General features: G+C 44.8%; 1 protein-coding gene across 1 annotated transcript in view; it reads left to right on the forward strand.

The window, feature by feature from the left end:
• The window catches only part of LOC126259295 (carboxyl-terminal PDZ ligand of neuronal nitric oxide synthase protein-like), a 470,145-nt gene extending 455,194 nt beyond the window's left edge, over positions 1-14,951 (forward strand). Inside the window, exon 9 of the mRNA XM_049955956.1 lies at positions 14,614-14,951. Coding sequence (XP_049811913.1) covers positions 14,614-14,808 — 195 coding nt within the window. The 3' untranslated portion in view covers positions 14,809-14,951. The remainder of the gene's footprint in view (positions 1-14,613) is intronic.
• The last annotated feature ends 264 nt before the right edge of the window (positions 14,952-15,215 follow it).

Consider the following 15,215-nt stretch of genomic DNA (forward strand, 5'->3'; position numbering starts at 1 on the left):
ATTCGTACACGTTATGTGTACGTGGATAGCAGCTGTATTTTTAGATATCAGATTTAAATACATGCCTGTGCTCCTGAAGAGTGACTATCGAGAGGGTAAGTGACCGCGTTAACAGGACTCTACTCCACTCACTGGAAACGACATATAGTCCAACATTAACGTACTATGCCCTCCAGCCCTTTTTCGTTTTTCTCTATTTGCCTTATAATTTAATACTGAATTTATTGTAGTGTATTCAGCGTTTGCTGTAACTCGTAGAGACAGGGTAAGTGAGATACGAAATAATGTAAGGGAGTTCAAATTTTCGATTAAGTCAACATTTGTTAAACTTTCTAATTGACTCACACGATATACATGAAATCAATATGGTCATACATAATAGCGTCTGTCTTCGTTTAAGTATGGACTCCAAAAGAAAATAATGCAAATAACTTTCATCTGGCTCCACTATCGTGAATCGCAAACCTAAGTGGATACATTTAGGTCGCATTCAGAGGAAATTTAATGGCAAAACCTACCACTCAGAGTAATATTCATAATCTCCTTGTAATCAGCGTTTTACCTGCTAATTTTGATGCCCTAGAATATACGAGTATTGTCTATATTCAGCTGACTGTCGTATGAGACACATTCAACCTTCGTGACAGAAACATGACCGCAGATGTTAAGTCCCATAGTGTTGGGTTGGGGTTGGGTTGTTTTGGGGAAAGAGACCAGACAGCGAGGTCATCGGTCTCATCGGGTTAGGGAAGGACGGGGAAGGAATTCGGCCGTGCCCTTTGAAAGGAACCATCCCGGCATTTGCCTGGAGCGATTTAGGGAAATCACGGAAAACCTAAATCAGGATGGCCGGACGCGGGATTGAACCGTCGTCCTCCCGAATGCGAGTCCAGTGTTAAGTCCCATAGACCATCGAAATTCAGCAATCGAGTGGTGAGGCTGTAACGAATAACAGTCACTGATTGTTGACTTGACGGCGTGGTTGGTGTTTTGGTTCTCCTGCACAAAGACACGGATAAAATATTTTAATTGATATGTGCACCGAATCGATGGTAACTGCAGAATGACAATATTTCAAATGGCTTTATTCATTATTTTTATTCAATGAATTGTACTTATTTTATTCCTATTCCTGTGCCACATCATTTTAGTCGTTGTATTAACATTTTTATTTGCCCACCACTTATAAATGGTTTCAAGAAGTCGATCCCTCGCCTGACCTTTTGATTTACCGAATATTTTATCACAGCATATGATTGCGGTAGAGAGCGCTTGCTGTTAAGAGAAAGTGGGTATAACAATTTAAAAATCAGTCTGCTACAAACGATGTTACAGTAGTCGCCAACTAATTTTGTTTTGTTTTGTTAATTAAGAAGATATCAGCACTTGTTTATCTTGTTTCCTCAAAGAAAAATAGACTGTGTTTCTCCTCAAATAAATGATGAAAAGACTTCATGGTCCATTTCTGAGCGATAGTCCGACGTTTTGGGTTTTTATTCACACATGAGAAGTGAACCCTTAATGAAACCCATGTCACCGGCTGCATACACAGTAATTCAGAGTTGAAGGGCACTTTTATTCGACAATGCTCCTCGCACACTGTCACTATGCATACACATCGATAATTGAATACTTATTGTGGGCACCTCGCCTCTCCTTCTTTGGCGTAGAAACTTGAATTCCACTCTGCTCGGCCCGCACGATAAATCCCTTTACTTTCTCATCGTCAATAAATTTAATCACGTACACCGCAAGCCTTGTCGGCAAGATTTTCTGCCCTCATCTTTCATGCTTGCACTGCAGCGTAGCAACCCGCACTACTTTAATCACAATGAGATTGTACCTAGTCACGTGGCCACATTAGTTCCTGCTACTGCCACATTACTACTTCGCCTTTCTGGGTAATAACTACGAATTGCTCTCTGCGCTTTTCTTGTGGATGAACTAAGACAGTGTACGTGTTTGCAATGGACGCAATTCGATGGGTCGCTGGAGAAACAGTGCGAGTGCACGATATCAGATTTGAACGTTCGAGGACTTGGGATACTTCCACAATTTAATTTGAAGTTAATGTTCGGTGCCGATATGAACTAATAAAACAGACTGTCATCCATATTAGCAAAGGCTGAATTTATTTCTTCATGTTTCTGGATTTAAATAAATCTGGACGCTATCAACACAGAAATTGTACTTTGAGGAGTGCATTACTGAAGAGATATAATAGATATACAATAAAAATGATCAGTCCAGGACTGACCGCTGTTGCACTCCTGAAAAACCCATTTCCCACATACAACATGCTGCTGTACCTGAAGTAGTTTCCAAATTACATCAGCGAACTAACTATAGATTTTAAGTGTTACTTCCAGTTAGTGGTATGTCAAGTATCGGGCTGAAGTCTAGGAGTATCATTATTTATGCGAGGTTGAGCCAATAAATAAGTCGCAAACTGGGAATCAGAGCGGCAGATGCCAGCCTGAATTGTATTTTCGTTTTCAACATATTCCCCTTGTACACTTAAATATTTATCCCGTCATTCGAGAAGGCGTTAAAAACCTGCAGCAAATAATTCATATCTAACGAGTGATCTCTCGGGATATAACAACTATACTTGGTTCCTTAAACTGGTGAACTCCACGAGATCGGCGTATCCTGGGGGTAGCGAAATACCTCTAGACCAGGAAACACTGTGCCTTCTCTTGATAACCAGGGCGGGCAGGACGTTCCTTGTTCGTGACTTTTTTGTCCTTTGCTGAATTCCTGGCTGGTTCAAATGGCTCTGAGCACTATGCGACTTAACTTCTGAGGTCATCAGTCGCCTAGAACTTAGAACTAATTAAACCTAACTAACCTAAGGACATCAAACACATCCATGCCCGAGGCAGGATTCGAACCTGCGACCGTAGTGGTAGCCTGCTTCCAGACTGTAGCGCCTAGAACCGCACGGCCACTCCGGCCGGCTGCTGAATTCCTGTATCGGACTGAACAGTAATTTCCATCAAAGACAGTTCTAACAACATACGGGGCGAATTTCGCTATGGACGTATTCTGCGAACAGTTCCTCGGCTCACAAAAAATTACGTTTTCCTGGTCGAGTACACGCTCATAGAACGCCTGCCATCTTAGTCTGACTGCAGATCATTAACCATTGGCCGCGGAATACTGTGTATCGGCTACCTTGCGCACGACATGTGCTGCCCCTTCAAGATACATATGTATAGGCGCGAAATTTAAAACGACATGTGGTATTCTATTGCCTGCGACTTATTTTTGACACATCCTTGTAACAGTACAACTGCAACGGCCTTGCCGCAGTGGATACACCGGTTCCCGTGAGATCACCGAAGTTAAGCGCTGTCTGGCGTGGCCGGCACTTGCATGGGTGACCATCCAGGCCGCCATGCGCTGTTGACATTTTTCGGGGTGCACTCAGCCTCGTGATGCCAATTGAGGAGCTACTCGACCGAATAGTAGCGGCTCCGGTCAAAAAGAAAACCATCATGATGACCGGGAGAGCGGTGTGCTGACCACACGCCCGTTCTATCCGCATTGTCACCTGAGGACGACACGGCGGTCGGATAGTCCCTATGGGCCACTTGTGGCCTGAAGACGGAGTGCTTGTAACAGTACGGCGTAGTGAAATTCGTTCAAATTCGCGCGTCAAAGCGAAGCTGGCGTCTCTTATTTGGATATTTAATAGCGTAATAGTGCAGAAGATCAATATAGGTTATCCGATAAAGTCCCAGAATAAATCGGTGGAGCAATAAATTCAGCACACCCCGTAGTTTGACATGCTTGCCGCTGGTACCGAGTGTGTGGAGTCTGATTGCGGCCGCGACTGAGACTTCCCGCGACGTCCCCGAGGACGGCTAAGGTAATGTTTCACTTACCGATAGTCGTCCTTTCCGCGAGCTATTCATGAATGCAACAGGAAAGGTGAATGGGGAGGGGGGAGGAGGGGGGGGGGAGATTAATAGCTGCACATGCAGTTCCTCACCGCCAAACACCATACGGTCGCTTGCTGAGTATACACTATCTGGTTAAAATCTGTAGATATCCCTATATATCTACGCAATGCAGAGTTGAACACTGTATGTCACGAGTGACCGATCCACCAGTATAAAAGGAGGCAGGCAGTGCAATGTTGTCAATAGAGAAGCAGTAACAGCAGAGTGCGTCAGTCAGGACTGCTCTCTGACTTCGAAAGTGGACTAGCCATTGAATGTCACCTGAGTAACAAATCAAAAAAAAAAAAAAAAAAAAGGTTCAAATGGCTCTAAGCACTATGGGACTTAACATCTGAGGTCATCAGTCCCCTAGACTTAGAACTACTTAAACCTAACTAACCTAAGGGCATCACACACATCCATGCCCGAGGCAGGATTCGAACCTGCGACCGTAGCAGCAGCACGATTCCGGACTGAAGCACGTAGAACCGCTCGGCCACTGCGGCCGGCAGTAACAAATCCATCAGGGACATTTCCACCCGTATAAAGCTGAGCAGGTCGACTGTAGGTGATGTGATTGTGAAATGGAAACGTGAAGGAAAACCATAGCTCAACTAAGACCAGGTAGACCTCGCCGAGCACTGTGGAGGGTGGTAATGAAAAATCGCATGAAATCAGCGGAAGGAATCATTCATGAGTTCCAAAATGCCTAGTGAGCGTTGCCTGCCATCATGTGTAGTGCCAGCAGTGAAGGACGAAGGGGGCGACGTACCTTTACTATGCTTGAGAAAACGCTAAGTGCGGAAAGATACGAAAGCATTTTACAGCACTGTGTGCTGCGTGCAGTAGAGGGACAATTCAGAGACGCTGATTGTTTGCATCAGCTTGGCAGTGCACTGTATCATAAAATAGCATCTGTGTGGCAATGGGCTGTGGTCAGTAAAGTTCCTGAAATGGACTGGCCAGTCAAGAGTCCCTAGATGGTACCAGCGGAACATCCTTGGAATGAGTTAGAAAGGGGCTTCGTTCCAGACTCCAACGACCTACCCTCTCCGGTTTCGGCACTTGAGGAACAATGGACTACCATTCCTCTACAAACATTTAGCTGATTCGATGAAAGTGTCCGCAGCAGAGCCGCCATAAAGGCGAGGCATTTTCTGCGCTCACCTTTCATGTTTGCACTGCAGCATAGCAACCCGCACTACTTTAATTGAGTGTGACTGTACCTATTCACGTGGCCACATTAGCTCCTGCTATTGCCGTATACCACTTCGCCTTGCCGTGTACTAATTATGAACTGCATTCTGCGCTTTTATTCGTGGATGAACTAAGACAGTTTACTCGTGTGAAATGCACTCAAGTTGGCGGGTCGCTAGTGAAACAATGCGAATCTCTTGCCCAACGTGAAGTCCCGGGCGACTGGAAAAAAGCGCAGGTGACGCCTGTATATAAGAAGGGCAGAAGGACGGATTCTCAAAATTACAGACCAATATCCTTAACATCGGTTTGTTGCAGGATTCTCGAACATATTCTCAGTTCGAATATAATGAATTTCCTTGAGACAGAGAAGTTGCTGTCCATGCATCAGCACGGCTTTAGAAAGCATCGCTCCTGCGAAACGCAACTCGCACTTTTTTAACATGATATCTTGCGAACCATGGATGAAGGGTAGCAGACGGATGCCATATTCCTTGACTTCCGGAAAGCGTTTGACTCGGTGCCCCACTGCAGACTCGTAACTGAGGTACGAGCATATGCGATTGGTTCCCAAATATGTGAGTGGTTCGAAGACTTCTTAAGTAATAGAACCTAGTACGTTGTCCTCGATGGTGAGTGTTCATCGGAGGTGAGGGTGTCATCTGGAGTGCCCCACGGAAGGGTGGTAGGTCCGCTGTTGTTTTATATCTACATAAATGATCTTTTGGATAGGGTGGATAGCAATGTGCGGCTGTTTGCTGATGATGCTGCGGTGTACGGGAAGGTGTCGTCATTGAGTGACTGTAGGAGGATACAAGATGACTTGGACAGGATTGGTGATTGGTGTAAAGAATGGCAGCTAACTCTAAATATAGATAAATGTAAACTAATGCAGATGAATAGGAAAAAGAATCCCGTAATGTTTGAATACTCCATTAGTAGTGTATCTCTTGACACAGTTACGTCGATTAAATATTTGGGCGTAACGTTGCAGAGCGATATGAAGTGGGACAAGCATGTAATGGCAGTTGTGGGGAAGGCGGATGGTCGTCTTCGGTTCATTGGTAGAATTTTGGGAAGATGTCGTTCATCTGTGAAGGAGACCGCTTATAAAACACTAATACGACCTGTTCTTGAGTACTGCTCGAGCGTTTGGGATCCTCATCAGGTCGGGAGGACACAGAAGCAATTCAGAGACGAGCTTCTAGATTTGTTACTGGTACGTTCGATCTTTCAAATTCTGAAGGTGGCAGGGGTAAAATACAGGGAACGAAAGGCTATTTACAATTTGTACAGAAACCAGATGGCAGTTGTAAGATTCGAGGAGTATGAAAGGGAAGCAGTGGTTGGGAAGAGAGTGAGACAGGGTTGTAGCCTATCCCCGATGTTATTCAATCTGTATACTGAGCAAGCAATAAAGAAAACAAAAGAAAAGTTCGGAGTAGGTATTAAAATCCATGGAGAAGAAATAAAAACTTTGAGGTTCGCCGATGGCATTGTAATTCTGTCAGAGACAGCAAAGGATTTGGAAGAGCAGTTGAACGGAATGGACAGTGTCTTGAAAGGAGGATATAAGATGAACATCAACAAAAGCAAAACGAGGATAATGGAATGTAGTCGAATTAAATCGGGTGATGCTGAGGCAATTAGATTAGGAAATGAGACACTTAAAGTAGTAAAGGAGTTTTGCTATTTGGGGAGCAAAATAACTGATGATGGTCGAAGTAGAGAGGATATAAAATGTAGACTGGCAATGGCAAGGAAAGGGTTTCTGAAGAAGAAAAATTTGTTAACACCGAGTATAGATTTAAATGTCCGGAAGTCGTTTCTGAAAGTATTTGTATAGAGTGTAGCCATGTATGGAAGTGAAACGTGGACGATAAATATTTTAGACAAGAAGAGAATAGAAGCTTTCGAAATGTGGTGCTACAGAAGAGTGCTGAAGATTAGATGGGTAGATCACATAACTAATGAGGAGGTACTGAATAGAATTGAGGAGAAGAGGAGTTTGTGGCACAACTTGACTAGAAGAAGGGATCGGTTGGTAGGACATGTTCTGAGACATCGAGGGATCACCAATTTAGTATTGGAGGGCAGCGTGGAGGGTAAAAATCGTAGAGACCAAGAGATGAATACACTAAGCAGATTCAGAAGGATGTAGGCTGCAATAGGTACTGGGAGATGAAGAAACTTGCACAGGATAGAGTAGCATGGAGAGCTGCATCAAACCAGTCTCAGGACTGAAGATCACAACAACAACAACGTTTGATCAACATGCGAGTGTTCGGAAATGCTTCAGGAACTCGGGTGGGAGTCTCTGGAGGAAAGGAGGCGTTCTTTTCGTGAATCGCTACCGAGGAAATTTAGAGAACCAGCATTTGAGGCTGACTGTAGTACGATTTTACTGCCGCCAACTTATATTCAGCGGAAAGACCACAAAGATAAGAGAGATTAGGGCTCGTACAGAGGCATATAGGCAGTCATTTTTCCCTCGTTCTGTTTGGGAGTGGAACAGGGAGAGAAGATGCTAGTTGTGGTACGAGGTACCCTCCACCACGCACCGTATGTTGGATTGCGGAGTATGTTTGTAGATGTAGACGTAGAGTGCACGGTATCACATTAACGTCCACTAATGGGTGTACGTATACTTTTGATCTGATAGTGTACGTGGAAATACAGAAAGACCCTGTACAGATTGCCGCACTGTTTTGGTGAGGTCCCATTGGTCGCAATCAGGACTAATTTCACCAGCGAGGAGTACGTTACTGCGCTGCGCTGCCACCTGTTTGCTGCAGGGTTGGGAAGGCCGCGGCGGCGCGGGGTTAGGGCTGTGACGTCACGGCGCGGCTCGACTGAGGCGGCGCCTGCAGCCAGTCGCGGACGGGAGGGGCGCACTTGTAGGTCAGCCGTCAATGCGTGGGCCTCGACGGCGTATATTTAGACGCGCCGCCGCCAGCTGTTCAGCTGTTCTGGCCGCCTTTATGCCGTCTCCCCCGTTTCTCATGGCTGTCCGCTTTGCTAACCACTTGTGCCATTACATTAGCACTTTACGCGTCACTTGTCTTCCCGACACTCGTGTATTTTTGCTCTTCAAAGCAAACACTTGGCATCCGTATGCGTTCGGGTCACCTAATATTGGGCGATCTTTCATCGACGAGCGCGAAAGGAACAATTTAGTCTGCTTTCAGTACTCTTCCAGAAGACTGTTAAAATAATTGATGATACATATAAAGCGTCAGCCCTTCTTTATGAGAACGTTACTGTTGGTGGGAAGTCTACCGCGCTGTGACGAATACAAACTAATTAAGTTCAGGAAGTAGCTGTAAATCAAACATGCTAGGCAGAAATTCTCAGGAGTAAGTCTCAGATTGTCACTTTCTAAACTTCTTCGGCACTGTTGATCCCTCTACAAATTTACAAAAGAGGATGAAAAAATTCGAAATAACTAAGCAAGTTACGTATAAGCAATGGAGAAACTACTTTTATAGCCTCCAGTAAGGAGTAAGTAAATGAAAACTAGCTGCGTTAAATGACGAAGCAACTGCGTCAAAAATAGTCTATCACCAAAAAACTTATGTTTAGTACATGATGAGTGGAAAACGTAGCTAAAAAACAAGCTGAAGTATGTCTTCTTCACTAATACTTCCGTTTCATATGTTGTTGTTGTGGTCTTCAGTCCTGAGACTGGTTTGATGCAGCTCTCCATGCTACTCTATCCTGTGCAAGCTTCTTCATCTCCCAGTACTTACTGCAACCTACATCCTTCTGAATCTGCTTAGTGTATTCATCTCTTGGTCTCCCTCTACGATTTTTACCCTCCACGCTGCCCTCCAATGCTAAATTTGTGATTCCTTGATGCCTCAAAACATGTCCTACCAACCGATCTCTTCTTCTAGTCAAGTTGTGCCACAAACTTCTCTTCTCCCCAATCCTATTCAATACCTCCTCATTAGTTACGTGATCTACCCACCTTATCTTCAGCATTCTTCTGTAGCACCACATTTCGAAAGCTTCTATTCTCTTCTTGTCCATACTAGTTATCGTCCATGTTTCACTTCCATACATGGCTACACTCCATACAAATACTTTCAGAAACGACTTCCTGACACTTAAATCTATACTCGATGTTAACAAATTTCTCTTCTTCAGAAACGATTTCCTTGCCATTGCCAGTCTACATTTTATATCCTCTCTACTTCGACCATCATCAGTTATTTTACTCCCTAAATAGCAAAACTCCTTTACTACTTTAAGTGTCTCATTTCCTAATCTAACATCGGGGAGATGCTACAGCCCTGTCTCACTCCTTTCATATAAAAATCTTTATTTCAAAATGTTATTGCTTGGATAGTGAAGAACAGTACCACACTTTTGTTTTTGTAAAATTTGAATTTTTTTTACTGTCATTTATACTCAGTTGAATATGTGCAGAACGTAAGTGTCTGTAAAAGACAATTTGCAGACGTACTCGTTCCCATATCATTATAAAACACTGCCAATGATCAGTCGAACGTGCAACTAATAAAGTCGGTAAACAACTGATAAATACGACTTCTGTTAACGCCAGATGAGGTACTGTGACTAGAGAACGGGAATTCTTACTTTCACCAGTTTCCTGGACAAGCAGCTGTGTTATTGTTAAATATTCTTCCGATATGTTGGCTGAAAATTGTGCAGCCAAGAAAGTGCTTACCACAGAAGTGGAACACAGTATAATCATACGGGAGACGGATTTGCACCAACAGAATAGTATAATCGCACGGGACGCGAACTTGCACTGACAGAATATCCACTTCCGCCTCACAGCAATTTTTGTTCTTCTACTTTATTGCTTGGTTTTCCGAAAGGACATGTTCGAACTACGGTCCACGTCACATAGACAATGTAAATTTTATACTTCTGTCGAGAGGTTCTGTGCTTGTTTACATGCAGCACTCGCACCGTTTCATCTTTGATGTATATTTTGTTGAGAGGCATACGTTATTTGTGTATATATCTCTTTGTAACCGCAGTCGTTCATGCACGTTCAGTTTGGCGTCAAAAATAATTAAGAGGCAGCACGAATTTATCCTCAGTGAGTCACTGACTCTCTTATACTATGTCAGTACTGTTTAAAGTCGCAGCAGCGAGACTAATCAGTCACCCAGCTGTATATGATTGTATCGATGGAACAGTCAGTTCGCTGCAAGAACTTAGAAAATGTATATCGGTAACACGTCACGTCCACAATGCAAGATCACGGTGTGATATTGGATCCGCCTTGTGATTGGCTTGAAAAGTTCCCATCAGAATCAACACGTCGTTCATAATGGTGTGATCACTACACAGGTAAAATTTGTCGGAACGGAGAAAGACCCGCAGGTAACAGGCGTTGATGCTAAAGCTGGTAGTAGTTCACCAACCACAGAAATAAATGTTAAATATCGCACATAAATAAATGGAAAATCTTAGAGCTGGGAGTCGTCAGAATTGTCTTTTGTTTCAGACATTCATGCATTTCTGACGTAACAGACACTGTAAAATCTTGCAAGCCTAGAAGGGCAAGTGGTGGTGGTGGTTAGTGTTTAACGTCCCGTCGACTACGAGGTCATTAGAGACGGAGCGCAAGCTCGGGTTAGGGAAGGATTGGGAAGGAAATCGGCCGTGCCCTTTCAAAGGAACCATCCCGGCATTTGCCTGAAACGATTTAGGGAAATCACGGAAAACCTAAATCAGGATGGCTGGAGACGGGATTGAACCGTCGTCCTCCCGAATGCGAGTCCAGTGTGCTACCACTGCGCCACCTCGCTCGGTTAGAAGGGCAAAACAACGATAATAACTTCGTCACTTAGTATCATTCTCCCTATTGCGGGAAATCTAAGTAACGTTGGGAGCATTAGAGGATGTAGACAGTGAGGCATATCGAGGTTTGGATTGGCCTGTGGAGCGTACACGGATAGTCTAAGTCGTGAAGGCGTCAGCTTTGAGTCCCAGTCGGGCACAGCTAACAGCTTGTATACCTATACCTAATACAACTGATGTCACAGTATTCACAATGAGGGAAGCTCGTAATAGATGGAAGACCAGTTATTGTTCTATCATATGACTGGTAATCAATCATCGGAAACAGCAACTCATTTGGCGAAACCAAATATCATTCTTTTTGTGGATAAAACCATCCATATGGCGTAATATATTTCTTTACTTTTTATTTTTGTTTCGGAAACTGTTATTGCCATATCAAGAATTACAACTTGTAAAAAATTGTTCAGTGCCAGTATAAATAAAGTCTGTGTTTAAGCGGTGCATTGGTCTATGACCCTGCCAAACTGCAACACAATAAAGCCATCGACCAACACAGCTCCTATCTCCCTGACTCCTATACGATCGTTGCCTATTTAGACTGATATTTATCGTTCTGCAATAATGACAGCAATAATTTCGTATAGTCGGACGGCCTGGTGAAAGTCTTTCAACTGGTCGCTACTGCAGCAAGTACATATATCTAACATATGCCATTAGTCCTACTGGGAAAGGGAACCACTTGTCACTGTTGGCGGATCTTCACATAATTGAGAAGGAAAGGCTAGGTCAAAGGCAAACTGCAAAGTTTTGGTGGTTCGATCCGGATTGGATCCCACGACCTCTCGTTTAGCAGGCACAGACTTTACCAAAATTACTATTTTTGTTTACCACTAGACCACCAGGTGCAGTACTGCTCAGATTCGTCGGGATCGCACGATTGTCATGAAAATAAGGAATCAACAGCTCAGGTAGGCCATACTCGGTGTCAAGCAGAATCGTAACGGTCCCATGCGACTAGCGTCTGTCATATTCTGTATATTGTTCGTTCGGACAAGTAGAAAAAGTATCGACACGGGCGATGAGAGGGCGTCTGCATCACCACGGAGTGTCAGCATGGTGACAATTGCTGCGGCTGCCCCTCTCGCTGCAGCCAACAGTGGCGCTCTGACATTGCTTCCCCCAAAGGCAACACTGCTCACAGGGATGGGTACCTGTCAACTTTTCAAACGAGTCCCGATTCTGCACTCGGCATCATGATGAACGCATCCGTGAGCAGAGGATCCGAGGGAAACGGATATTTGTTAGACTGCACATATCGTCAATACAGGTCCACCACCCGATGATGATGGCATACGGTGCCATTGTCTACACGACACGTTCAACTCTGGTAGGCACAGCTAGTAATTTAGACAACATCCATTCTATTAAATTTCCGGTGTGTTAAAATTGGTGAATAATATTTTGAAAAATCAGCCTCAGTAGCGCAAATTTTCTGGTCTTTACCAGGTTTCGGCTAAATTGATCTAGCCTTCTTACTATAGGTTTTAATTTTAGTGTTCACTGTGCCTTACTCTGTCATGTTATAGTAATTTTATGCTTGTGAAGAAGGCTAAATTAACTTAGCCGAAACCTGATAAAGACCACAAAATTTGCGCAACTGAGGATGGTTCTTCAAAATATTAGACTATCACAGTAGCTGACGAGGCTGCAATATGCTAAAAACTCTTAAAATTGGTGGTTGTGCGCTATCTTAATAAGAAAACGCAAGGCTGATCCATTCCGATATAGAGAGAGACTGAATGTTATCCTGGCCAGCACATTCTCCAGATTTCTCAATCACTGAAAACACCAGATCATCGGTTGCCAAGAGACTGGAATGCTATTGCTAACAAGCCACTGTGAATCTTGGCACGGAAATGAAGTATCATGGAATGACGAACATGTATCTGACATCCAAGCTCAGCTCAGTTCGATGTCCGGTCGGGCTAGAGGTGACAGAGGGAGCAGCATTAAGGACTAAATTTCGCTCCCTTTTAGCCCCAAAACACCTGCAAAATTAATAACTTAGTCTTCCTGTCATAGAGCACACGCACAAAAGTGAAATTGCGTTACTTGTTACCCATCTGAAATGTGTATTCTTATAGGACAACTATCCAAGGAGTTCCACCCAATAATACCCAAACAGCAGACTCTGTACACAATTTGTTAAATTGCCAATACTAAACTCTTAAAAATAACAACAAATTCATATGACAAACTGCCTATTGGCTTCTGTCTCGGGTTCTTCGGCCGACGTTCATCTAATGATTTTTCTGACGTTTCGCCAGCACGAGTGGCTGGCATTGTCAAAGCTTCACCCTCCATTGCCGGCAATGGAGGGTGAAGCTTTGACAATGCCAGCCACTCGTGCTGGCGAAACGTCAGAAAAATCATTAGATGAACGTCGGCCGAAGAACCCGAGACAGAAGCCAATAGGCAGTTTGTCAACAAGTGGCCACGAAAGCCTTAACAATTTTGAAATTCATATGACTTACAAAACTCAACAAATGGTTAAAGAGTGAGCTTTAAAAACAATAACGGCGGCTTGCCACCGTAAAAATCAAGAACCTTTTACAATAGTGCTTTTAGAGTTCACCCAAAAGACAAAATCCAATAATAACTTGGCACTACAATTTAAAATTATTTATATAAAAAAACTTTGAGAAAGCTAATGGCGCTTGGCACCATAAAATGAAAGAAGCGCAACACACAACCAATAAACATAATAACAAAATAATAATTTGATACAACCAAAGGGCGAGGGCAACTCCCAAGCAATCACAGACGAGCGAGCTCTCAACACTTCGGAGCCTTCCCACTAGAAACGGTACCCGAAATAAACCGCTGAGAGCTCCCCGACATGCCTCCCACAACTGCCCATCACTTACGCATCTTGGTTATGTTCTATCTAACACATCGGCTGCCAAATGTACTACACATGAACGCAATTCCGGGTAGGACTCCAGTTCAGCAAATAAATTAGTACCAACAAATATCGTAACGAGCCACACACACGGCAAAAAGTTCCAACAACACCGTCCCACATCAGAAAAGTTCAGAAACCGCTGCTGGAGCTTCCAGGGGAAAATTTGAAGAGCCAACCGAGCCTACATCCTAATCTGGCAGACGACTCCAAAATTCAGCAGCTAGTGGTCTCGGGGCCAGAGTATCACAGGACCCCACCGGACCTCTACATCAGACAGGCAGGAAGAACAAGTACCCCGACTCCAATTAATCACCACTGCATGGCCAGCAGAGCGGCTAGTCGCCTCCGCCCCAGACCACTCTGCTCATATTGCGAGGCACAACAACCTTAGCGCTAGTCACTAGCAGGTCAGGCAGAACGAACTTCACGTTCCGTGCAGTACCCAGAAAACCAACTACCCTCTCGCTTTCCGCCGGCCACCGCAAACGCACGCCAGCGACGTCGTAGCAAATCGGCACCGGAGCGCCACCCGCACCAGGAAAGCGAACTATAATCGATTGCAGTGCGCGCTCTGAACAAGATCAGAGGATAGCGGCGCGCGCCATATCACCATCCTTGTGTTGTAGTTTTTATCTCCAGAAGTGTATTTCCGAGATTTTTCTGCGTGCTTTGACAGTCTGACGCAGCAGAGTGTGGAGTAACAATACCTTTCTGTTCCAGTTGACGATGATCGACAAGGTGAGCCGGTGGTTCGAGATGCTGGAGCCGCTGTCGCGCCCAGAGAGCGGCTTCGTGGACGCGGCCGGCGCCGAGGAGGACCCCTGGCCGCCAGCGCGGGCGCCGGCGGCGGCGGCGGCGGCGGCGCGAGGCCTGCGAGCAGCGCTCCGCGCGGGACGATCCGTAACTACCTTCTGAGGCGGTGCGCGGCCCGCCACCGGCAACTGTCAGCGCGAGTGATCTGTCTCCACAGCCACCAGCTTCTCAGGACAGATCCGCTGCTGCCAGCCTTGCAATCTACCTCCTACGTCACCAACTTCTGACGAGGCTAAGAGCACCGTTAACCATCCGCGGTCCAGCCACCACGTGCGTCAGCAGCATTCGAAGGTTAACCGACGCCTCGTCAGCCGTCTCGTGTTGTTACTCTCTAGGTGTGAATAGTACAACCGTCCAACACTCGTTTGTTATGTACACGCGATAGACTGCACCTCGATTAATTTCTGGTATCATCAGTTTGTCTCGTTGCGATATATTCCAAATCTGTGCGCTTCTTCCAATGCCATCATCAAATTTCGGCGACTCGTTTTCAAGTCGCTCTATATGGT

Source organism: Schistocerca nitens, chromosome 5, assembly GCF_023898315.1.
Source record: "Schistocerca nitens isolate TAMUIC-IGC-003100 chromosome 5, iqSchNite1.1, whole genome shotgun sequence".
Taxonomy (NCBI): domain Eukaryota; kingdom Metazoa; phylum Arthropoda; class Insecta; order Orthoptera; family Acrididae; genus Schistocerca; species Schistocerca nitens.